At 37.3% G+C, this 27,853-nt stretch overlaps 1 protein-coding gene across 1 annotated transcript in view; it reads right to left on the minus strand.

Moving 5' to 3' along the window:
- Positions 1-27,853, minus strand: part of ZNRF2 (zinc and ring finger 2) — a 63,992-nt gene that overhangs the window by 25,783 nt on the left and 10,356 nt on the right. Inside the window, exon 2 of the mRNA XM_063303960.1 lies at positions 10,790-10,885. Within this exon, the coding sequence (XP_063160030.1) occupies positions 10,790-10,885 (96 nt within the window). The remainder of the gene's footprint in view (positions 1-10,789; positions 10,886-27,853) is intronic.

Below are 27,853 nucleotides of genomic sequence, written 5' to 3' on the forward strand. Positions count from 1 at the left end.
TTGCAAGTTTTTGAACAGTTCAGCTGGGATGCCGTCGTCTCCTGCTGCCTTGTTATTAGCAATGCTTCTTAAGGCCCACTCAACCTCACTCTTCAGGATGTCTGGCTCTAGCTCACTGACCACACTGTCAAAGCTATCCCTGATATTGTTATCCTTCCTATACAGGTTTTCTGTATATTCTTGCCACCTTTTCTTGATCTCTTCTTCTTCTGTTAGGTCCTTGCCATCTTTGTTTTTGATCATACCCATTTTGGACTGGAATTTACCTCCGATGTTTCTAATTTTCTGGAAGAGGTCTCTTGTCCTTCCGATTCTATTGTCTTCTTCCACTTCCGCGCATTGCTTGTTTAAAAATAATTCCTTATCTCTTCTGGCTAACCTCTGGAATTTTGCATTTCATTGGGCATATCTCCCCCTATCACTGTTGCCTTTTGCTTTCCTTCTTTCTTGGGCTACTTCTAGTGTCTCAGCAGACAGCCATTTTGCCTTCTTGGTTTTCTCTTTCTTTGGGATGTATTTTGTTGCCGCCTCCTGAACAATGCTGCCAACTTCTGTCCAGAGTTCTTCCGGGACCCTATCTACTAAGTCCAGTCTCTTAAATCTATTCTTCATCTCCACTGCATATTCCTTAGGAATATTAGTGAGCTCATATCTAGCTGATCTGTGGGTCTTCCCTAATCTCTTTAGTCTGATCCTAAATTGTGCAAGAAGAAGTTCGTGATCTGAACTACAGTCAGCTCCAGGCCTAGTTTTTACCGACTGTACAGATGTCCGCCACCTTTGGCTGCAAAGGATGTAATCAATCTGATTTCGGTGTTGTCCATCTGGGGAAGTCCATGTATAAAGCCGTCTCTTAGGTTGTTGGAAGAGAGTGTTTGTTATGCAGAGTGAATTGTCTTGGCAAAATTCTATCAGCCTAGGTCCTGCTTCATTTTGTTCTCCCAGGCCATACTTACCTGTAATTCGAGGTGTCATTTGACTGCCCACCTTAGCATTGCAGTCTCCTGTGATGAAAATAACATCTCTTTGAGGTGTGTTGTCCAGTAGGTGCTGCAGATCCTCATAGAACTGCTCTACTTCAGCTTCTTCAGCATCTGTGGTTGGGGCATCTATTTGGATCACTGTGATGTTAGATGGCTTGCCCTGAATTCGAATTGAGATCATTCTATCGTTTTTTGGATTGTATCCAAGCACTGCTTTAGCCACTTGACTATTAATTATGAAGGCTACTCCATTTCTTCTGTGGTCCTCTTGTCCACAGTAGTAGATCTGGTGGTCATTTGATGTGAAGTGGCCCCTTCCAGTCCATTTCAGTTCACTGACGCCCAGACTGTCTATCTTTAATCTTGACATCTCACCAATAACCACATCCAATTTGCCCTGGCTCATAGATCTTACATTCCAGGTTCCAATGGTGTGTTGATCCTTAGAACATCGGATTCGCCGTTCACCACCAGCACCGTCGGCCGCTAGCCGTCCTTTCGGCTTTGAGCTAGCTGCATCATCACGTCTGGGGCTAGTTGAGCTCATCCTCTGTTCCTCCCCAGTAGCATTTTGACCATCTTCCGACCTGGGGGTCTCATCTTCCGATGGTATAACAACATATCTCTGGTTGTACTGATCCATTTAGTTTTCACGGCAAGAATACTGGGGTGGGTTGCCATTATCTTCCCCAGGGATCGCATTTAGTCTGACCTCTCTGTCATGACCTTCCCGTCTTGGGTGGCCCTTCACGGTTTAGCTCATGGCATCATTGAAGTGCTCAAGCTCCAGCACCACGACAAGGTAACGATCCTTTGCTGAAGAGTGGTTAAGGTACCAAGCTAAAAACCAGAAGACTGGATGTTCTAGCCGTGCCTTAGGCACAAAGCCAACTGGATGGCTTTGGGCCAGTCACTCTCTCTCAGCCCTAGGAAGAAGGCAAATGGCACAATGGCAAACCATTTCTGAAAATGCTGCCAAGAAAACTGCATGAACTTATCCAGGTAGTTGCTAGGAGTCTTGAGTTGAGTTCAACTCAAGTCTTGAGGTGAACATGCATGCACACAAGCATGTGCATGCACATGCAAAACGAAGAAAAATCAGATGTTACATACAAATATAGTAAAACCTAAATGGGAGTTATTTTGCTTAGCTGAAGTCAAATAGAATATTCACCAACATATACTATACAGCCCAGACATCAGTTTTAGAACACAATAAAAATGTTAAAAATATAAACCATTAAACTAGCACATAAAAACTCTCCATTTGTTATATAATTTCTAGATTTGAAAAAAAAATGAAACAGCTACTATGAAATTATCAGCTGTTACTAGTTAATTTAAGTGAAGTATTTCCATGTAAAACTACAACAGTAATAAGATTTCTACTTTAAAACATTTAAAATAATTAAATACACAATGATCAACAACACAGTGAAAATTGGAAAATAATTTCAAAAGTAGAAAAGATCAAACTACCATACCAAACTAAACTACCCTCCTGGAAAAAATGAAAATGAAAATGAAAATGAAAATGAAAATTAAACTAAACTAAACTAAACTAAACTAAACTAAACTAAACTAGGGTTTCTCAACCAGGGTTCCGGGGAACCCTAGGGTTCCATGAGACGTGATTCCATGATTTCAACTTCAGGCAACTTCACATTAAAGAGGTAAGTTTCATTCTTTATTTTCAGTTTAAGAACACTGTTCATATATACAGGCCTACACATGAAACAAATATAATAATGTTGTAACTTCTGGCCTATATTTGAGCCTGAATGTGCAGGGGTTCCCTGTGGCCTGAAAAATATTTCAAGGGTTCCTCCTGGGTCAAAAGATTGAGAAAGGCTGGTCTATCCATTTGCATGGATTTGCACTGATGTAGGTAATCTATTAAGAACTCTTTGGGCCATACTGGGATGTCGATTGGGTTCTGATAATCAGACTCATTGATATTTAACTCTTAGGAAAATTCTACTTGGAAAATTTGTGGTAAAATGTTCTATTGGAAAGTCTGGCGGAAGCCAGGAGCATGATTTTAACGCAATTATTATATAATGGCCATTTTAAGGATTTTTCCCAGTTTCAAATTGTATTTGGACTTCCCTCCTTTTTTACTTTTTTTTTTCCCTATTTTTTAAAGTTTAAACATTGCTTTGTGAATTATATACGCTAAGAATGTAAAATAAAAATAAAAGAATTCCTTTGTTCATAAATCTTCAATATTTTTGCTGCTGTGCTTTTTAGCCAATTCTATTTACCATATTGACCATTGATCTCAAGTAATACGTGTTAGAATTTTTATTTCCTTACCAGGTTCACTTCTGAGCCAGGATCAAAGATACAGGTAGTTGCATGAAATTAAGTTCTTTATTCTTCACCCAAGAGCAAAAGTAATGACAACAAGCTGTTAGGTGGGCAATTGTGCAGGACCCCCTCCTTACAGCACATTATTTACATTCCATTCAACTCCTCCTTTAGAATACCACCTCTTACTCAGTTACCCATATGCCACCTTAACCTTATTCCATATTAGGAACCTCCTTCTTCCACTCCATCTTAACATCACTCCCCTTGCTAGGGCCCCCTGACCGTTATTAAATACCTTTCCTCTGAAGAAGCTGTCTTTGGAATGTACACCTTATCTTTCTATGGGCATACCTATCAAGGTCTGCTAGAAAGGAAAAGTAAGAAAGCCAACAAAACTCTTCAAGGAAATAAAACATGGTTTCAGAGCCATAATAAAAGTGCAAATGTTATAATATATGAACACTAAATATAAAATATATTTGTATGCAGGTTTGATATATGTAAAGGGACGCGGTGGCGCTGCGGGTTAAACCGCTGAGCTGTCGATCGGAAGGTCGGCGGTTCGAAACCGCGCGGCGGGGTGAGCTCCCGTTGCTCGTCCCAGCTCCTGCACACCAAGCAGTTCGAAAACATGCAAATGTGAGTAGATTAATTGGTACCGCTTCGGCGGGAAGGTAACGGCGTTCCATGAGTCATGCTGGCCACATGACCCGGAAGTGTCCTATGGACGCCGGCTCCAAGGCTTTGAAACGGAGATGAGCACCGCCCCCTAGAGTCGGACATGACTGGACTTTACGTCAAGGGAAACCTTTACCCTTTTTTTGATATATGTAAGATCTTCTATCACATGTATTTTAGTTTTTGAATGTTTTGATATAATAATAGTTTGTGATCCATGTTTATATGCTTTGGAAAAAATGGGCAATAAAGCTACTCTAGCTTTTTCCCATTTCCTAAAAAATATTCCACCAAATGATTAACTAAACGGGCATTGCCAACAGAGATAAATTCAAGAGGAGTAACAAATGTAGGTACATAGTGCAACAACAGCAATGAGAAAAGAAAAGGTCCACTGGAAAAAGACAACCCCTTCCTCTGAAATCTAATTCCCCAATTTCCATAGACTCAAGGTCATGTTATTTGTGATCTTACACCGGAATGGAACCTCCACAATTAACAAGGGTTACTTGTACCAGCCATTATAGCAGATAACAAACCAGCTGACATTTTTTCACAGCCCGGATAGCATTTTAAAATATGGGTCAGGCACTATTCTTGTTATGTAGATTATTTATTTATTCATTTATTTAAATTTATTGGCTGCCCAACTACAGTGGACTCTGGGTGGAGTATGAAACTAGTTAAGACAGCACTCTTGCTGTCTAAAGGAAAGAGTTGTATTGACTAAAGGCTATCCCTAGAAGGAAATTCTTGACTGGTATGGTAGAAGGATCTGTACTAGCCCCAATACTATTCAACATTTTTATAAATCCCAGGTTTGGAATTGTTAAAAAAAATACAATATCTCCATTTGTATAAATGTTATTTTAAAAAAAATGCCCTGGATGAGGATGGTAGTTTTATTTGCAAATTACATGTAAATGCAGAGAGAGGGAAATATCACAGAAAATAGAATTTAGGCAGATTGTAAATTACATGATCAAATGTTCAAAACCAACAAGATGAAATTCAAGATTTTTTGTGTGGAAGAACAAAAATAAGTCATAAAAGATAGAAGGGGCATCTACATTTCTTAATGCATAAAACCAGTATAGTCTGTGCTAGCAAAGAAAAATCTTCGATTTGCTAACGTAAGCATAATGGACAGGTTATTGGGGGTGATAGTTTCATTCTATTCTGCATTAATCAGATCACATTTTAAGACTGACAAGTTGCTATATGCCCACAAAAGACAGGCCTTTTCTAATCTCTCAGGAACAACTTAATAGATAAAGCCTACAGAAAGGCAAAAATAAGGGAAGATGTGAAAGCTATCTTCAAATATCTGAAAGGCTCTTAGAGGGAAGATTCAATATACATATTCTGTTGTTCCAGGTTCAATAAAACGAACCAATGGGTGAAAATTGCAGTGAAACAGACTAGGTAAACATTAGAATAAATTTCTTATTAGTAAGTCTCTATCAGAATGGTATATACAGTCCACCTTTCCTTAAGCTCTGGGAGGGAGGGAGGTTACATTATGTCATGCCTCCATGTATGAGGTTTTATATGACTTCCACCCCTCTCTTGGAGAAGGAAGGGAAATTTCTCTATTTTTACATAGTGTATATCCTGTGTGGTGTTTTTATACAGCAACCAATGCTTTTCACTGGTTTTGTCCTATCAGGGACTTTTCAGGTATTATGTTGCCATAGAATAACACCTTGCTACGTATTAACTGAGGAGTTCCAAATAGGAATGAAGCTGGTCATATGCTGCCTTCTGATGATTAATGTAACCTACTAACACTAGCAGGTGTTATTAAGGATTTGAATAATCTGACTGAGTCAACTTCTGTGCACAGCCACTTCACAATATTTGACAAATAAATTGCCCAATGTCAATGCAATTGTGCTACTGCCTGTGGTATAGCAATTGGGGATGTTCCTATGAGTCTTCTAAAATTTGGGTTGACTGATTTTTGAATGGGTTTAAAACATAAATATTTGAGTAGGCCAAAGACCTGGTTTAGCTATTTTGAGCAGCCAGAAGACAGTGTTGCTCTTTTGGTTGTGGTAGTTATATGAATGGGAGGCTTCAAGATCATGCTTTGATGTTAATAAAAATGACCAAACCCAAATTATTTGACCATGATTTCTTGCCAAAATTTTAAAACAATAAACATTTGGTTTAACAGCTATATCACATGATTTATGGCAGAAGAAAACAGAGCTAGGAAAACAACAATAATCCAAACAACTGTGAATCTAGAGCATGTGACTGAATTGTCAGAAAGCTACACAGTGGGTTGTGTTAAAGCCATGGCTCTTCAGGAAGTCATCTGGGGAAAAATGAAGATTGTGCTACCTCTGAATGATGGTGCATCTGACTGACTGAAATAAAATTGTCATTATTGGTTCTGTTTTTAACTGTATTATACTGGTAGTTTGTAAGCTGCTTGGAGTATCAGAAATGGAGTGGCATATAAGTTGTTTGTGGAAGAGTGATCGCACCATCCAGAGTGAGCAGGCATTTCCTCTTCCTCCTGGGATCCATAGTTTTGGTGCTACCGGGGAAAGGGAGTTAAAACAGCACCACCCTCTCCTTAATTGAAGAGTTTCTCCCATAAAATGGAACAGAAAGCAGACATGTGGTGGATGGGGTGTGAAAAGAGTCAAGCCAGGAAGACAGCAGAGAAGTGGGAAAGAGAAACTTCCAACACAAAGGCAGTCTTCAGATAGCAAAAGAAAACTTGGAGCAATTCTTGGAGCTGCAGGACCTGCTGAGAGGCAGAGCTGAGAGATGGAGGAGGAAAAGGGCCTGACCAGAGTCTGCAAACCAAAGCAGGCCCATTGCCTGCAACAGCCCAGGGGCAGAGCTCCACAACCAGCACCAGAAAGGAAGAGGACTGTGAGGGGTGGGGGTGGAGAGAAAAACCCATTCGCAAGTCAATGGAAGAGTGAAAAGGGTTTTCACATGCGTATGGTCGGAGACTGGCTTCAAGAGCTGAAGACTTGGGGAAAATGAAAAGATTGAAAGAGTTAAGAAATAGTTAAGACAAAACACAGTGCTACAAACATAGATATAGGAACACAGACACAGAACACAGAGATAGAAATTTATAGATTAAATAAGATAGAAACAGTTGTAAATTTATAGTAACAGAAAGATGGTAAAGTAAGATAGGTAAGAAAATAGAATCAAGCATAGAATTAGCATTAAGATTAAAAGTAAGGAATAGGAGCTTAATTTTGTATAATAAAACAGTTTTTGTGAGGAAAAACAAATGCAGTCTTTGTGTCTGTGATCTGGGCCAGATTGAGAAAAACCCTAACATTGTAGTAATAAATACAAGTCCATTTTGCGGACATGTATGAGTTGGACTTGTTGGTCTTATTGGTCTTACATAAAGTGAAATGACACAGAAAATATTTTCCAATTTATGTCATCAAAAGACTCTTCTTTTAGTAGTTCAGACATGTATACTCAGATCTGAATAGTCATCTATTCCTGCAATTTGAATAGAAAAAAAAAAGATTTTTAAATGCAGTTTGAAAGATATTAATATAAAATAGGTACAAAGCAGTATTAAGACAAAGAGCATTCCAAGGGGAAGAAAAACCTGTTTTATTGGTTTAGAGAACTAAGCTATAAAATAATTATGTTCTCTTATGAGGTGCTTATGGGCTATCAAACATAAACCACTGCATAAACATCCTGAGATAAGACCCAATTTCTACCTTGAAATGCAATTCTCACAAGTCACAAGACTACAACATTTACAGATTCTATTTAGGTCATTTTCTTAGTATCTTTTTTTTTTAATGATATAGCGTAGATATTTTTAGTGTTCTGTTAAATAACTTATACCAAGGCATTTATTATACATTTGCAAGCCAATGTTACATCAAAATAAAACTACATTTTGGTGATTGTAACTATAAAAAAAAGTGGACAAAGTTCCACTGAAATTCTGTTTAAATAGTCCAAAGAGCATATAATATATAAATTCTTTGGTCTCAAAACACCGTGAAGGAAGATTAATAAACGTTCCAATTTTACGAATTGGGGAAGAATCGAAAGCAGCTCGTTATCCTTGTTATCTGACCATTCCTGATGTTATTGATTTAAAGATGCTTTAGAAAAAGAGCTTTAGTCTCCTTGTGCATCTTCCCATCCTGTCAAATACTTTGGAAGGCAATTTTAGAAGAGATGATGCAAGTTTCCCATGTATACTTGTGCACTGGGTAACTCTTCAATTTCTAAGAAACTGAAAATTGAACTCAAAAGTAACACCTTTTATATTTATATCTGGTTCCCTATAGAACTGCAATGTATTTGCCAGAAACAGTCACAGCTGATTTTTTTTTCCATTATGGTTTTTAACAGTCTCTTCTTCTCTTAATGTAATTTAGAACACTTTTACTTTTGTTGTCGTCCTATCATAAAAAGATGAGTTCTCAGGGAGCATCACATTTGCCAAATCTTTGAGGATCCTTCAGACTCATAAAAAGATGAGTCCTCAAGGATCCTCAAATCTACCAAAGCTTTCGCTGGCATTTACTTTGCCTACATGACTCCACTTCCTCCCCTCCCTTTATCAGTCACAACTGCATGAGTTTGCAGATTCTGATATTCAAGCTCATACTTTCATCCATTTCTGTCTTTTGGCAAATTTTATGAACACTCAGTCAATCAACCAAGCAGCAAACAACCGCCCAATCAAAGAACTCCCAAGGAGAGGACAACACCCCCAGCAACACAAGCAGGGCAAGCCACGGTATATTAACAGAGAGCAAGGCCCACTCCCTTCTAGCACTGAAGATGTTGCCTAGTCTGGCAATGAAATGTCTGCAAGAAAACAGCAAGGCTCAGAGAGCACCAAGGACTCCAAAGTGCAACCCTGAGCTACAAATATTCACTTCAATTGGGAACACTCAATATTCACAATTACTTCTGTATATCTGGCAGAGATATAAAATAACATAAAATTGTTATGGAAATGGCCCAATTAACTTTGCATCTCAATGTAACTCCAATCCCAAGTGCAGCTATACTCCCCCAGGCATGTTTCCTCTGACTGAACTTGTCAGAACTCAAACTAAAAAAGCAAGTGAAGAATAGTTCATTTAACTTGCATTTATGCCATTCTCTTTGCCTTCCCCACTATCAGCAATGGCAGGCAAGTAGATATGCCACTTCCAGGAAATTCTTAATTGTCTACATCACTTTAAATATGCCATTATTAGTGTGCTTAGTGTCTCCAAGATTCAAAGAGGGCAGGGGGAAAACGTTCTATGCTTCCAATATGGTCAATACTATATGTGTGAATATTGATTATATTTGTAAAAGAAGTATGACATATATTCTGTTTTTTATAAATATGAAAGCTAGCCTGAGTGAGATCTGCTTGCAATGTGGAATAAGACAGCAAGCTAACCTAGAACACCGCATTTTAATTCTGGGCTGTTAGCTGTCCTATCCCGTATCATCACACAAAACAGCCACCTTCAGAATTCTGAAAGAGAAAACAGTTTCTCCACCTTCCCAATAATGTGCTTTAAAATCTCATATTAAAGTGAGATTGCTATGTCATGCAGATGTTACTGAACTACAACTTCCAGCAGTGATTTCTAAGTGACACAGATTATCTAGATCGGTTTTAATCCAGCTTCTTCACAGAATCAATACCAAGAACTAGAAGTAGTGAGATATGTCCCATCTGCTTCAGTTAGACCTTTTATCAACAGCTCTGTGATTACTGACCGAGTCATCTGGCTACTTTGGATTGTCACTTATTGTCATTGTAGTTTATTATACAAAATAAACTAAATCATAGGATCACAAGATGAAGAAATATTTCTAAATGAATTACTATTACTGTGACTATAAATCCCAAAGCAAATTGTGAACATCAATTAAAAAAAGAATACATTTGCTCAATCTGCATAGTATATACATGTCTCAGAGTTACCTTTTCTGAGTCCAGAATTTTATTTATTTTAGCACAGGGTATATTCATGCCTGTCCTTCCTTTAAGGCAAACGTGGGTAAATGTTTTGACTATGAGGACTACGGTGCTTGTGGGATCAGGAAATGCATATAAAGATCACTTTTTAACACACAGGAGTATTATGTATAGTGCCCAAACAAGCCAGGGTTGTAAGCTAACTTGAAATAGGGGTTTATTGATTAAAAACTCCTGGATTATTTGTTTAAAACAAATTGTAAGCTGAGCTTGGAAAAAAGCCAGTTTAGCAGGGTGTTTGTGTGTATGTATGTTTCTGCTACAATAGTTGGGTACTTGGATAAGAAATGGATGTAAATAAATGCATATCAAATTGTATACAACAACCAAGAACCCAATGTTGTAGCCAACCTAATTCTATCTTGGCCTAGATCTACTTTCTGCTCATGTCCCCTGAAATTGATTATTCTGCACATTTGAATGTATATTCACCTTAAAGATTCATTACTTGACAACTTATTTTTCCAACGTTCACTTTTGATTCTTCAAGTTCAGCCACATTGTAAAAATAGCCAAGACATAAGTATCAGAGTGGAAGAAATCCTTGATTTCAAATTGTTTCAAACACTAATTATGATCCTTGAAAAATAAAAATAAAACATAATCTAGGAGAAGCATTAAAGAGAAAATCAGCTGAAATAAAGAAAGTATCAGGTAAGTTCAACAGACATCTTAGATATGTACTGTATTAATTCTTGGAAATCTTTATGTTCAAAAATCTAACCTGAAGAAATGTATCAAAATTGTGAAGTTTATATTCATTTAATTATTAGACTATCAATCAATAATGAACTCTTTTTCTTACCATTGTAAGTTATCCTTGGTTTTGTCAAGCACATCACAAGATGTAAATCCATTTCCTCTGAAGATACAAACTTGGAACAAACTGGGCATTTGAATCCTAAAAAGAAAAACACATAAATAATCCCATTTTGCTTTATTAACTGCATCTCTAATTTCTTTGCATTTTTACACATATGGGATCACAGTACTTTGTTAGTGTCTTATTCACAGTTACAATAGGCCATGTATTTAAGACAGATTATACTGTATCTATATATGGAATTGGATGCTTATACCACTGACAAGAACCAATAAGCACAAACTTCAGTTTAGAAGAAGAATGAATAAAACGTAACGTCCATGGCACTTCATTTTTGATTATCTTAGCTGTTATTGGAAGACATAAGTCCTTATGCTTAGAACGACATATTGGCTCTTCTTTTTTTGCCCGTCAAAGAGTTTTTGCTTACAGGTAAGTTTCATTCAACAATCAATTATGTCTGCTTATTTTGGCTGTCTCACTTATTTCATTCACCAATCAATTATGTCTGTTTATTTTGGCTGCCGATTGTGTCAAGAATATCAATCAATGGTTGACAGTTATCTCTGAGAATGTATGTACCCATGCTATAATCGCAACAAGGATATCACTCCATTGTCCTCCGTGGGCAAAAACTTTTTGGATATGAGATTTACTTCATCTTATTTGACTGATGAATCTTATTAATAAAGGTTTCAATAGAAACAACTGTTTCTTTCATAGTTAACACAAGAATACAGATATAACAATTGGGCTAATTGCTACAAAAGAGTATTATGTAGTTCCAGATTTTTTAGGGGTGGGTAGTGCAAAATACTGTATTTTGTGTGAGGACTGAGCTGAGTAGAATTAAATAGGAAGGGAAGCTGAGGTAAGTTAAACTCTAGGAAGTCTGAGCATAACCCATCATGATGCATCCACCAGTGTGGATATTTATGATTGCAGTTATTTGTATCTCTCTTCTCAGAAAATCCTCTTAAAGTGCTTTATAAGCAATATAAACAATCATGAATAAAAATACAAAAAATAGCCAATAAATTTTTTTTCCAGGGTTCTTTCCATATGGCAGTTAATGGCAATAGCTCTCTTTGAGGGGAGGGAGGAGAGAATCCAACTAAGTAGGGTTCTGGGATGGCAATCACCTGTCTCCCTCTTTTCCCCATTACAGATCCTCCCCACATGGCAGATGCAGAAAACGTGAGTAGTTGAGAGGAATATGCAAGGGAACTGTTAACAATAATAAAAACTCAAGACAGGTAGAAATCATCAACTTTTTATTAAGACAAAAAATTAGTAAGGAGCTTGTTTTACTGTGATATTGGATTATATTGTACATAATTTTACCTGTATTATGTTTAATTATACGTACATATTAAATAAAACTACTACTAATACTAAAGGTTGTTCAAATGGAGTGAAATGGCATTAAAAGGTAAAGGCTATTTAAGGTAAGCAAATGAACAACAATGGTCTCTGGGGCAAACCCTTCTCCCCCAAACTTAATTCCATACTGATAAGGCCTGAGTTATGAGTACAGGTACTCCTCGGTTAACAACCACTTGTTCAGTGACTGTTTGAAGTTACAACAGTGCTGAACTGATACTTACAACTGGTCCTCAAAGTTCTGATTGCCCCAGCACCCCCACAGTCATGTGATCATGATCCAGGTGCTTGGCAACCGGCTTACACTTATGATGGTTGTAGCGTCCTGTGGTCATATGATCACCATTTGCAACTTTCCCTACCAGCTTCCCCCAAGCAAAGTCAATGGGAAAGCCAGCAGAGAAGATTGCAAGTCATTCCTGTAAGTTGCTCCCACCACTTTTTCTCCCAAGGAGCCGGGCTATGGTGTGCCCTCCCAACCCAGCAGCAGCCACTCCCAGCCTGGCTGTGCTTGCACTGTGGCACCACTGGCACACCCTCCCGCACCTGGCAGCAGCCACCCCCCACCCAGTCACATTGTGCCAGCCACTTACTGCCCACTGGCCTGCTTGCGAGCCACCCAGGACTTGGAACTTCCTGCCAGTTTCCCCACTGACCTTGCTTGTTGGAAGCCAGCAGGAAGCCACAAGGAGGTCCTCACTTAACAAACTGCAAACCTCTCTTTACAACGGCAACAGGGACTGCCGGGGTTGCCATCACTAAGCAACGTGGTCACGTGACATTGTGCTTTTCAAGCACATTATTTAGCAACATAAATTCTGGTCCCTATTACTGTCGTTAAGCAAGGACTATCTGCATAGTGAAATGGATAGATACAGGTTTTCCTTCCTATTTAATGTCAAGGATGAAGTTGAATGGCCACAGGCCAAATACAATAAAGTGTTTTGCATAGCATGTAACTATTATTAAGAAATTTGATAAGACAAGATGGATTGATGTCTACCAACCTGGACAGCTTTATTTGACATTAAATAAATTCATACAGAACAAAACAATCAATTGCTATTAGTCATGACAGGTATACTATTCCCAATATTGGAGACAGGAAGTCTTTAAATAACAGTTGTTGAGAACTTCAACAAGAGGATGCTATTGTATTTCTGTTTATTGGGCTCTTCCTGAATTTCAGTGGGAGAGGATTCCAGAGTTCAGAAGTTACGATAGAGAAAGCCAACCTGTATCCAGTTACCAGATGACATTCAGTGGTTCTCATATTTGTAGTAGGATTTCCCTTGATAATTTTCCCAACCAAGCAATTCTCTAACAGTAAAGGTATGGCGAGCAGTTCATCAGAGGCCCTTGTCACCACTTGGAATGGGTGGGCAGCTGGAGAGGATTATTTTGTGGCAATAAGGGCAGCAAAATGTTAATATTTCTCCACCCTTAACTGTGTCTGCTGATAGCCATCCCACCAAGCACCCTGGTCGCACTTATTCCTTCTATCTCAAGTTGTTACTATCAGATCAATCTCATAGTACTCTACAATCAATCTCTACTTTGATGACTACATATAGCCAAATACTGTTCCATAGTTTGTACAATATACCATAACTTCTCTTCAAACACCTCTTAAGACATTATCCGTTTGGAACTACTTCAGATGCAGCTGTCCATTTAGTCACTATTCTATAACAATGTATTATGTCCTTACTATCAATTGATTCTTACTTCTGCCTTATTTTAACAGCTGCCCGAGTCATTTTAACAAAATAGACATAATTGGATTCTAACTTTTAATCTCTAAACCACAATAACTCCTTATATATTCTTCTTCTTTATACATAATATCACTGTATATTTTTTTGATATATTAATATTATAGGTTTTCCATGGATTTTAGCATTAGAATAGTTCTGTATTTTAGGTTGGTAATTTTACTCTATTATTCTAAATAATCATTTAATTGCCTTATCTAAATTCCATAATGTGTATTATATTTTTATGCCCAAAATTTTTAAACTTAAAATTTTAGATACGATTTTATAGTTTGTTTTATTCTAGTCAATTTCTGTGGTGTACAGGCTACACTGATATTCAACAACTTAAATGTGACTTTTTAAAAAAAAATTGTTCTGCTAGCCAACGACTGAAATAAAGCTTTGGTTGCACTTGTAGATGACTTGTGGTGGAGCTGGGATTGTCAGCCCTATAAGGTAGACCAGATTTAGAAAACAATGTATGTCTAAACAACTTTTACTGGAACAGCTATAGTAACAATCTTGTAAGTCTGAATGTGCTTCCCCCTCCCTCATTTTATCTGTGGGAAATGGGGATGGGCCTGAGATGTTTTCTCAAATTAGTTACTTGGAATGGACCCAAGCCTCACTTCTCTTATTGCCTTGATAGTGGTTCTTCCTCCTGCCCTTCAAGGCCATTCCCTACTGGGGTGGAGGTGCTCCCTCATCTCTCAGCAGCTTTTGACACCATCAACTGCAGTATCCTTCTCAGTGGATTTGGATGTCTCCAATTTAATCACATCAAGACCAAGTGGCTACGGGTGTTTGAGATGCTTAGATCTGGGGATACCACATTTCTGGCCTTGGATGGGGTTTCACTTCCCCATTCGGAGGTGGTGTGCACCCTGAGGGACTTCCTGGACTTGCAGCTCCTACTCTATGAGTAGGTAGCAGTTGTGGCCAGGAAGCCTTTGCATAGCTTCATCTGGTGTGACAGATGTCCCCTTTCCTAGATTGGGGAACTCTTTGGACCATCACAATGCCCTGACTACTGCAACATGCTCTACATGGGACTGCCCCTGAAGACAACCTAGAAGCTTCAACTGCTCTTGAACGCAGTGGCACAGGCAGTGATGGGCATGCCATGGTATGCCCATGTAACACCTCTACTTTGTAAGCTTCACTGATTGCCAGTTTGCTTCTGGATGGAATTCAAGGTGCTGGTTGTTGACCATGCCATGTATAAGTCCTACATGGCATAGGACATGGTTACTTGAGGGACAACCTGTCTCCCATAGTATCTGCCCAGCTGATTTGATCTGGCAGGGTTGGCTCACTCCAGATTCCTTCAATTAAGCAATGCCACCTATCAGGACTCTGGAAGTGAGCCTTCTCTGTAGCACAGCCTGCCCTCTGGAATAAGCTCTCTCTCTCTCTCACACACACACACACACACACCCCGCTAGTGTTTCAACAGGCCTTTAACACCTGGTTCTTCATCCAGGCCTTTGGGGAGAGTGAGTTAAGCCCCTTTTGGTTTGTGTGGCTTCGTTTGTTTCCATCTCTTCATTTTTGTCTATCATTGTATTTGTACCCAACCAGTTGTTGGAAGTCAGATGGCATACAATTTATAATAACAATAACAACAATAGGCAGCTTGCGATGATACCTTTATTACTGAACAACATCTGCCTATCCCAGATCCTTGGGAAGGACTTAATAGGTGGACAAGAATGCCAAATTCAGTCTAAACATCTGGCTGACTGTGCAATCAACCATAATAATGTCATAACTCAAACCCCGAGCCCGGCCGAGTAGCTAATTGGGAACTGGTGCAATTGCTTCAGCAAAGGTGTAATATGATCAAGATATAGTATCATTATTGCAGAATTTGCAAGCAAGCATGTTTACTTCTTTCTAGCAGCAAAATTAATTGCCACACAGAGTTAAAACTTTTATTAATGGAGGTCACTCTGTTCTAAAATAAAAGATGTGGGTAATATTAATAATCCATATCTTCTGTTCAAGCCATCCAAATAACTTCAACTTGTTTTTCACAAGAAACTTGGTAACCAACTAGAAAGAAGCACAACTGGTTTTATTATTATAGTATGTATTTAATACATTTCCAGCAAGTTTAATGAAAAAAACTATGACAATTTGTGTAATGTAATTACAGACATCCTCTTACATTGTGACATTCCTCTAGCAGCTACTCCATGTTAAAAATGCATATACAATTACTTCTTTCATTCAAATGCTATAGGAGATAACACATGTAACATCTTATAGATGGAGATGCTTGGAACTTCAGATATTAATTACTGTTTTTATTTCTTGTGTTCTTGCCATAAATTTTCTATTAATGGCCTAAACTGGAATTCTTTGCCCTGGGGGAATTAAAAAAAAATGTCCAGTTACAATTAACTACTGCTGGCTGCAATTCCCTAGGACATCAGTGGCCAATTCAGATACCACAAAATCTTTAAGAATTTTTGTTAAATGTGCAGCATGCACTAATGTTCTGTATTTTTATAATAAAAATACAGAACATTAGTGCATGCTGCACATTTAGTTCAGCTACTTCGCCTAACTTGATGAACCAAATAAAAACAAGATGGTTCCACTGGTGGTTTGCTTACTGTTACATTAAATTAGGAACTTTTGGTTGTTTTTCCTAGTAAGCCAGAGTCATATTTTCATTGCAAGACGAAGACCTTTATAAATCTTAAGATTTAAGTTACAGTACTATGGGTCTTTCTATTGTAATTAACATGGAATATATTCTTCAATAGAGCAATTATTAAGTTGTATGTCAAGAATAGAGAAGACATGGGCCAAATACCTTGCTGAAGAATGAGTGCAAAACTACAGTTTCTGGGATTCAGTGTTGTGGTCACTGAAAATTAGTTAGTTAGGTTTCCAGAGCAGCCAGTTTTTGCCAACAATTAAAGATTTGCTTCTTTGTTCAAATATGTCTGATTACTTCATTGCTAACTTCATTGCTAGCAACACTGTATTGCTAAGACACTTTATACTTTTAATTTTAAAACATACTGATTTTAGTATAATATTTTAATTTTATTAATGCCACTTCATACTTAAGTAATATATAAGCTGTCTAACAGCAATTTTATATTTAACAGCAGCAATACAGTTTATGACAACTAGTAAACGGTTAGTTTTCAGGCTGCCTTATAAATATTTTATCAAATAAAACCAGATAATTGTGGAATCAAAATAATGGGAATCCATGAAAAGTATAAGAAGGCTTGTATGCTTCATTCCATTTATATAGTATACCTGGGAGAATTTTGGAACCTTTTTTTAAATGAATTAGAAATTATATCATGTTAAGCAAATTCAACAAATGTTGGTTAATTTTCAATACAATCTGTTCAAAAATAAACTTCTAGCTATGTACTATAAAACTGAAATGTTTCAACAAATCATAATTATAATTAATAAACTATCATAATTAAATTCAACTATACCTTATGTTTCAGAATAGATTTGCTTGCAGTTAATCAGGATGGAAGCAAAAGTTTCCATTGGTTTATGGTTGCGCCAGATCACTGAGAGTGGCAATAGGCAAAAAGAGCCAAGTTGCAACTCATTCATGTCACAACAGCTTTCAGATAGGTTTCATCGCCATTACTTCCCAAAATAGGCAGTAATCGTGCTCTGAGAAGGCACTCAGATAATAGATTTGTTCAGATTAAAGTTGCTGCCTTATTATTTTCTATGCCCTCCAATTTGATCTAAGAATGTTACTATATTTTAAATATAATGTCCCACAACGGTGTCTGCAGCTGGGGTGGTCAAGGGGCCAAGGCAGAAGGTGCTATGGAACCGAAGCACCATCCCTTTGTACAATTCATCAATATTGCACAAATATTCAAAATAGCTTCTATCATTCTGGTCCTCCCCCCGCCCCACACTATAGATGCCCCTGACCTCACCTATTGGTTTTAAAGCACATGTATAGATCTTACACATGTACAACATTACTATAGCAATTTGGACTTAGTTTTTCATCTTCAGATAAAATTACCTACATTGGGTATGGAGATAAGAGTCGATCATAGCCTCGTCTAGAAAAAAAATTGTTACACTACAGCAAGCTGTCCCCTCACTCCCATCTCTTTCCATCAGGATTATATCCTGAGTCTATACATTAATTCTAAATAAGTCCATCTGTCTTCAAGGAGATGCATAACCAGGTAAATTTACAGAAAGGTTTTCAGTCTTCAATACTTAAAAGCTGAGGCTTTTCTTCAATAACTTCATACATTAGCTAAATAATACATTCTTACTTTTAAATGACAACTAGATCCCTTTTCATAATTAAAACTAAGTTTGACAATCCAATTTGAAATCACAGAATCAAAGGCTTGAAAGGGACCTTGGAGGTCTTCAAGTCCAACCCCCTGCCTAAGCCCAAGGCAGGAATCTTCATACCATCTCAGACAAATGGTTGTCCAATCTTTTCTTGAAAATCTCCAGCGATGGAGCATCCACAACTCCAAGAGGCAAGCTGTTCCACTGCTTAATAGTTCTCACTGTCAGGAAATTCCTCCTTATTTCCAGGTTGGATCTCCCTCTGATGAGCTTCTACCCATTGCTTCTTGTCCTACCCTCAGGTGCTATGGAGAATAAATCGACACCCTCTTCCCTGTAGCAGCCCTTCAAGTATTGGAAGACTGCTATCATGTCTCCCCTCAGTCTTCTCTTCGTTAAGCTAAACACGCCTAGTTCCTTTAGACATTCTTCATAAGATTTAGCTTCCAGACCCCTTATCTTTGCTGCTCTTCTCTGCATTCATCTAGGGCCTCAGCATCTTTTTTGTACTGTGGTGACAACTGGACACAGTATATCAACTGCGGGCTCACCAGTGTAGTAGAGAGTGGCACTTCCTGTGATCTTGAAACTATCCCTCTGTTGATGCAACCCAGGACTGCATTGGCTTTTTTGGCTGCTGCAGCACACTGCTGACTCATACTTATGCTACCAATCAAAGCAAACTCATACTTATGTGGTGGTCCACCAGGACATCTAGACCCTCTCACAGGCATGATGTTGAGCCAAGTACTGCCTATCTTGTACCTGTGTGTCTGGTTTTTCCTGCCTAAGTGCAGGACCTTACATTTCTCACCACTGAATTTCATCTTATTGGATAGGGCCCAATGCTCAAGTCTATCAAGAGCCTTCTGAATCTTGAATCAATCTTCTGAAGTGTTAACAGTTCTTCCCAGCTTTGTGTCATCCGCAAATTTGATGAGTGCCCTTTCAATCCGCTTATCTAGGACATTTATGAAGAAGCTGAAGAGCACTAGGCCGAAGACAGAACCTTGAGGTACCCCACTGCATACTTCCTTCCATGTAGATGTAGTTGCATTAAAGACCACACTCTGAGTGCGGTTGGTCAGCCAACTGCAAATCCATCTGGTAGTTTGTTGAAATGTTTGTTTCATGGTTTAAAACCCTTGATGTGAACACAATCACAAGAACGATATATTTTATTTGTATACTCCTTTACAAACTTCAGCTACCAGATATATTACAAATGTATGATCAAATGCCACCTATGAAAACTTAGCTGCCACTCACGGATAAGCCAATTGTGAAAATTAAAACATACAAAAACGGGTTGGATTATCCATGGGCGGTGCATTTTTGATGGTATTTTGATTGAAAATTTGAGGGTCAGCTCATCCACGGATGGGCTTATATGCAGGTATATAAAGTGTTTCAATTTACCACCTGGGAGGATTTGATAATGTAGTATTTTCATTTAAAGCTGCAAATTTTATGCCAGCAAATTCAGTTTAGAAGAACTAAGGTCAATTAAGAAAGTCCTGGACATAAATCACCAAATCATTATAAGGAATAGTAAAAAAAAAATAAATCACCAAATCCTCAAGTGAAAACATCCAGAGCCTTGTCTACATTAAAGGGCCATTTTCAATAAATATTATTTTGAACCTAGTACCATTGTTAATACACAAACCCTATATCATGAAGTAACAACACATGAATGTTTAATGATAGCATGCCACTTTGTACATACAGTAAAAACTTGTTTTAATGGATTAATTGTAAGGAGGGGTATCTATTCCTGAGGAAAATATCTTGAATTGAAGAGTAGGACTTTGTGGGAATATGTCATTTGCATGATGATGTCATCAATGTTAAACAAGGTGTCTCTATTTTATTTAGAAAAGATAAATGATATTTCCTTTGAGATCCAAAAGATCTAACATGTGATGAACCCAATGAAATGACTAAATAAGCTTAGCAAACTTAGCCAGGGAATCTAATGTGCAGTAGCAGAAGTAAATATATTGACAGAATCCATGTCCCCTAAGGTAAGGGTCTTGAAAAGTTTTCTTTATAGAGATGGCAATACTACATAAAGATGGTGAAACTAGCTCCAGATTTTCATGATATCATAACATGGTAGGATTTGAGAACTAAACCATCTTATTTTTGACTCAGATGTGGTATATCTGAATCCACAGTAAAACCAATCTTTGAAATACTGCACCATGTAGTATTTATGGGCAATACATTTCCCTATTTGCAGGAACTATTGCATTATCCCAGTTCCCAACTGCTGGGCTTCAACTGCTCTAAGCAAGAGGAAAAGTGACTTGACAGCTTTGCAGCTCTTCCCCAGCCCTTCCCTAAATACGGTAACTGGTCTGATACGGTAACTGGTCTGATACTTTGCATCAACTAACATATCTGCAGAACACAAGGTACAGATTTGGATGATGAGAGACTGGGGAGTAGAAACAGTGGCAATATGGAAATTCCCAGTGTCAGCCCCAGAACCTGAAAGAAGTTACCAAAGCAAATTCTAAGTAATTACTATTGTTATGCCAAGAAGTTCTCCTTGTCTAAATGAACCATGTCAAAAGCATAAACCTTTACTCTGCCTCACAGCATAAGGACCCTGCCCTTCCTTTGACCCATTTCCATTCTCTTTCAGGTTCTGCATCTGACACAAAACACTGAAGATGGTTAGTAGCATTCACAAACAAGCTAATACAAGAAGGTACTGCAAATGGAGAAGTTGGGAAAAGAGGACAAGATCATACCATATATAGTACAGAGAAGTAGTGAAAGATCAACAAGAGGGATGGGCCAAGGTGATATTTTAAAAGAGGAAAGATTTTACAGAAGGGAGAGGAGATGATCCCAAACTTCATCTTCTGGGACAAAACCATCCTGTTGTTTTCCACTTTCCTTAGCACTCCTCCTTCACCTAACCCTGCCTCAGAGAGACTGACAAAGAACTGAAGGACTCTGCAAAGTACTGTGAGACGTGCTTGAATACGCTAGGAAGAGACTTCCCCCCACTTCCCTTTAGACCAAAATGTTTAACAATCATTTATCAAAATTTAGATGCTAAACATGATCAGTTACTAAATTTTAGATGTTCAGTTTCGTAACCATTTGATAAGCTACACATTAAAGAAACGTTATCTAGTCTTTTATAATAATTAATTAGCTTTAAGTAAAACAAAGAAGAGCAGACCTGGTCTGTTTCTTAAGCCTTCTGTTCACAGCTTAGTCAATCAAATTTAAAGGGGTATGTTTGCATGTTTCTAGCATGGCCACACTTCAGAAGTTGAAATGAATGATTAAGCAAAATATAAAAGAAAAAAAAGAAAGAAAAATATCTGGGTGGAAATATACATGGAGGAAGTATTGCTAATTATCGACAATCCAAAGGGTCAATCCCAGTGTGTGGTTCACTGACAACAAACAATGATAAATGCGGTTAACCCAGTGGGGTAATCACAGTGTGTGACTCGTTACCCTGCAGCAATTTTTATGAATAAAAAGTGAAGTGTAACTGACAGCATGATTTTGAAAAAGAATCAATAAATAATACATAATATGTCAATTACTATAAAACCTCAATGTAAAAAACTTGAAGGAGAAGTAAACCTAAAGTCTAAGTGTATAGTCTGACTTGCTTTCCAACTTCTGACTATTCTCCACTGGTAAGTAAACTTCACTGGACTTTGGATACATCAAGTTCAATAGAGAGAAGTGAAAAGAGTAAGCACTTACTTTTTTTCACTGTGTCAGAGTTCACTTTTCTTTTTTGAAATTGCCCAGCAGGATTTCTGTTTAGGAAAAATCTTATGCAAGCATTGCTTTAATTCTGTTGTTCTATTCATTACTGCCTTGTGTATGAATGAATGCATAAAATGACAAATTGAAAGAAATGTCAATAGGCAAGAAATGGAACTCCTGACTCTGAAAAAAGAAAAAAAGTTAACGGTACAGCAATTTCCCTAAACCACAGTATGCCTGAATATTGCATGTGTATACTTCCTACATGCTATCACTTAATATATCTAGTAATAGAAAAGTTACAGCACAAGTTCTAAATTTGGGCCCTTGGGGACAAGGAGTTCTGTTTAGAAAATGAGCATCTTACTACTTTCTACTGCATTCTACCCCATATAGCTGCACAAAATAAATGTAAATGCTATGACATATCAAGGTCATCCTTATCAGTGCATCAGAATCCTAGCAGTGATGGGCAATGCTTTCCTCTTAAGTGTTTGAAAAGATGAAAAGGGGGAAAGCACCAGGAAAGCAAGCAAGAAAAAAGAGAAGAGAATTATCTTGTTCCTTTACAATGTCTGTCTTATGCTTTTTCTAAAGATGACATTGCTAAAAACTGTTAAAAATTAACACATCCCATAAAACAGCAATCTGTTTAAGTTTCAATAATAAAAACATTTTTTTTTAAAAAGAGCAATCTTTAGAAGAAAAGGATTGCTATACAATGCCCATGGAAATGAACTGTTGAAAAACATTACTGATGTCCTGCATTAATGTTTGTAGAGTTCCATGCAAGAGGCAGTTAAAAAAACAACCCTCCTTCCTCCAGGGTTGGTTCCAGTTGGTGTTTGGGAGTGGTGGTGGACATGATAATCTAGCCTGAAGCTCTTCCTTTGTGGGGTCCCTCAAGGCTCTACTCTCTCTTCGCTGTTAACATCCACATGAAACTGCAGGATGAGGTGACTCACCACTACAGGGTCAGATATCACCAATATGCTGATGATACCCAATTATGCAACTCTACCATAGGCCAACCTAGTGATACTGTCAAGGTTTTCAAAGCTGTGTGAGTCCAGCTGTGGGAGAATAAGCTATGGCTCAACCCAAGCAAGACTGAGCAGCTGTGAATTTTGGGGTCCCCCAATTCAGGAGACTCTCCATCTTTATAACTGGATGGAGTTGTACTCTTCCAGGCAGAACTAGTACAATTTGGGGATCATCTTGGACTCTCACCTCCTGCTGGAAGAACAAGTGGCAGCCTTTGCACAAATCCATCTTGTGTACCAACTGGACTCCCTCCAAGATCAGGCAGCCTTGCTCACAGTCCCTCATACCTAACTCAGCTCTGAGTAGAATACTGTAATGTGCTCTACACTTGAAGCCTGCCCAGAAGATGAAATTCATCCAGAATGCAATGGTGCAGGAAACTCTAACTATAGCATAAGTCAGTATGCCTATCTAATACCATTATTTTGCAGGCTGCATTGATTCCTATTGCAAGCTACACTCTCTCCCTATAGGCTTCCAGGTGCAATTCAATTTATCACCTATAAAACCCATCATGGCACATGGCCAGGATATTTGTGAGATTACCTGTCTCCAATTACTTCTGCTTATTCCAAGAGACCCAGCAGAGTGGGCATACTTCAGATCCTGTCTGCAAAATAATGTCATCTGGTAGGACCCAGGAAGCATGCCTTCTCTGACACAGTACCCACCCTACAGAATGAGATTCAGATGGCCCCCAACCCTGCTTGTCTTATATAAGGCCCTGAAAACCTGATTCTTCCCTGGGCACGGGTTAGAGTATGGAACGAGTTGTCCAGAAATGAAATATCTTGAAATGAATATGCAATTGTTGGCTTAGGTTATTCTGTTCTTCTGTTCTGGGAGTTCGTTGTGTTTTATTTTTAGTTCCTTTGTTTTCATGTTTCTAGCCAACTGTAGGATGTCCAGAGTCACTTTTGCAAATTGGGTGGCTATATAAATCAACCAAACGAACAAATAGTGCAATGTTTACTAATACAAAGAAGCATGGCAAAGAATTTTACTCAACAGTGAATTAGACTCAGAAAGTAATAATTAGGAAGGAATTTTTTCCATGAGGCTTTGCATGTATACAATTTCTAGCATTAGATCCAGAATAAAATAACAAAATTACATAACTGATTTCATAAATATGTAAGCAAATTGTATGACATCCTAGTATAAATTATTCTGGTATTTAAAGTACCATTTTAAACATTTGTAAGTTATATTGTCAAAGTCTCTACAGACTTCCAATACATGGAACTTAAAGAAGCAATAATTCTGTAATGTTTTAGATTAAAAATTTATACTCTGAGGGAATATGTTTTGGGGGATTGATTTTATATTTGACTTTAATATGTCTATTTGCATGCTTTTAAATATATAAAGGAAGCCAAGGTTTTATGAATGGAGTGATCAGTATTTCTGTACAGATACCTTCTGTACAAGCATTTTAAAAAAATGTATATGTTTGAAACAGTCAAGAAAAAACAGAAAAAGCTATAAAAGAGCAAAAAGGAAATAGAAAAGAATTTTACAAGCCATATAAAATTGGATAAAAACTTTTGGAGTAACATTAAATGAGTATTGCATATAAAGGTGATCTTATATCAATTTAACACTTCAAAATCATTATTCAAATCAACAGAAGTAACCAATATAATATGAATAATCATTAACAATTAACAGTTAACAAGAGTTTCTACATAATCTGGAAAGATATATCCTTATTTTAAAGAATCAGACAAGATCTAATATTTTAAAAATTTATGTTTAGAGAAACCCAAACCCAGAGACAGAATAAATCCATCTGAAGAATTATAATCCATAATGGTTTATAATTAAATATATAGGCATATTAGACAACAAGTTATTATTATACAACCCTAACAAGCTAGTGGATTGAAACAGTAGTCCAGTTTTTCTGTTATCAAAATTAATCTGAAAGTGATTTATTAAGATACGAAGTTTATCTATAGTATAATATGTTTACTTCTTATAGGTTTTAAGTTCACTTTGTAGTTAATGCTTATAGACTCTACAGTACTTACATTTCAATAATCCGGTCATTGAATGGAATATTATCGATCTACATTTCAACAATATGTATATTACATTCTCCCCAAATTTGATAAATTATATGTAAAAAGAGTTTAAAATAAACACATACAAGATTATAGCATATATTTTTTCTGATATGGAAGAAGTATCTTCTGAATGGCTACATATATTCTATATTTGTATAGCCTATAATTACAAAACAGTCAGGTCACTGGAGTATTATGAGGTGCATATGTCACTTCCTTTTGAATAGTAATGATCTATTATACAAAGCCTTCCAGGAAAAAGGTTTGGAATGAAGTAAATAAACCTAAGGGCTAAAATAAATTACTGCCAAGTTCTTTCTTAGAGTCCTAAAAACAATTCTACCACTGCAACTGCCCTATTAAGAGCTTCACAGATCAACCTGACATCACACTACTTTAAAGAATCCTGAAGGTTTTCAATTATCCTAGGTCTTCTGCCCTAAAGGTAGATTAACTCACAAGGAATGTGACTATTCCTCATTTTTTTTGGATATAATCTTCTACACGCAATAAACATTTAAGCAAATATCTATATGAAAGGAAAATATATATGAATTACAGATGCAATTCTGATCCACACTATATTTACAGGATTTATCATTCCAGCCTGAAGCACATAACTCACATAGATACTCTCACAAAGATAACAGACTATTCTTCTGTGGTAAGAAGCTATATTTTCAAATACCTGATACAAACACCTAATTATTCTCATTCTTCCATTTATTTTCAAGCCCTGGTAAAGTACACAAACACATGCACACAATCCATATAGAATTATATTTCTTCATCTTTGTTTAGCCAAGCCCAAATAACTTTTGTCTTTTCTATTTCATTTTGAGCAAACCTTGTAACAATGTTTACTATCCCAGGATCCAAATAAAAAGAAATACTTTAAGCAACACATATTTATATTTATACAACTTGTACTACAATAAATAGAGACTACTATTGCTTAGAATTCAGCTTATCCTTACAAAATCATAAAAATGCAGATTTCCAGTTATGCTCAAGACAACCACAAGTAGAACTAGCTAAGGTGTCATGCTTGCAAGTAGCACACACGTATTTATAAAAACACTAGGCAGCTATTATAGCGACACAGAACCTCTCATAATACTCTTGGCAACTGACACTAGTTCCCATTAGCAAGGAATGGAAGGCACCAACGCCCCCACTCACTGCAGATAGACAGACAGACAGACAGACAGACAGACAGACAGACAGACAAACTGGCAGTATCATGAGCCAACTCCATATATATCCTTTCTAAAGCATTGTGCAGCCTCAGTCAAAATTCTAACTTAGAAAGCATAAGCTCACAGAGAATAAGGAAAATTATTTCATTTATTGCTGACAATAGACAGCAATGATACTATACAGCCAATGCAAACAGGAAAGACCACCAGCTGGGTATTACTCTCAGGGTAACACCCCCTCCCGATTTTGTATGACTTCTAAGATCCCTTCCTATTGTTTGAACATACAGCTAGATAGTCTCTCCAATATTTGTAACTGGGAATTCATCTGTTAGAAGTTAACTTGACTAAGATCAGAATTAGCCATCCAGTATTAAGTTGCACTGGAATACAATTTCCAACAGAATATTATATTATGGCAGTTACGAAATCTTTGTATAACACACTGAAGTTACTGGGACAGCCCAAGCATGATTCTACAAGATAAATGTTTCAAAAATTGCATTCCAATGTGTTTCTGTACTTGCTTACAAAAATTGTGTTTGATTACCCCCATCCCCTTATTAAGTTCCCATTATACTATCTGTATTAAGAAAATAATTTGCTTTTGTACACTTCTGTTTTACAGAACCAGAACTACTTTCTTAGGTTTCTATGTATTTTGGATATCTCCTATTCAGAACACTCGATCATGTTCTGAAAACTGGGGGAGGTCATGGAAGAATTTCCTAGATTTTGTACTTTCTTTCATTAACATCTTTGCTCTTTCATGGGATAGATACCAGGACTGAGCAGCACTTTAAATCCAAAAAGTGTATCTGCCAATCCTGGGAAAACGAACTGGTATTTAAGGTGTTGCAGATAGGTACCATGCTCACATCCCTGTGCATTCAAAACACTGCTTGGAGATCAAATCCATAACCCTACTAAATACTGAAATTAGATTGCTTTTCCTTCAGTTGGGGGGTAATAGCAAGTATTGCTATTTGAGAAGAGTCAGTATTGGATGCTACCTTGACCAATCCAATACTAATAAATTTCTAATCGAATTATCCATTCAGTCATATTTAAATAAATTTAAATGTCTAATAAATTTAAGGAAGTATAAGTAGTTTGCTTCATTGCCTTTTTGTAGAATGGGGAAAAAGTATGAGAAGCAGCAACAGAAAAAATGTATTGGCAGTTTACAGAAAAACAGAAAATATTCAAAAACAGAAAATGAACAGTCCTTGTTCCTAAATAGGGTATTTAACCAATATAAAGTCACCCCATGCTAAAGCAGATACAAGGAAATGAGGAATTATATTGGATCACACAGGGGCCTACTCAGGCCAAGATCCTTCACACAATGGTCACCAGATGCTTATTGGAAGCCCACAAGCAGGGCATGACCACAGTAGCACCTCTTACTCATGTTCTTCAGAACTGATCTGTAACTGTGTATTCTCTCTGACAGTGAAACTGATACAGATCCATCATGATCAACGGTCAAAGATAAAGATTTTTGTTCCAAAATTTGTTGAA

This window comes from Candoia aspera, chromosome 4 (genome assembly GCF_035149785.1).
Source record: "Candoia aspera isolate rCanAsp1 chromosome 4, rCanAsp1.hap2, whole genome shotgun sequence".
Taxonomy (NCBI): domain Eukaryota; kingdom Metazoa; phylum Chordata; class Lepidosauria; order Squamata; family Boidae; genus Candoia; species Candoia aspera.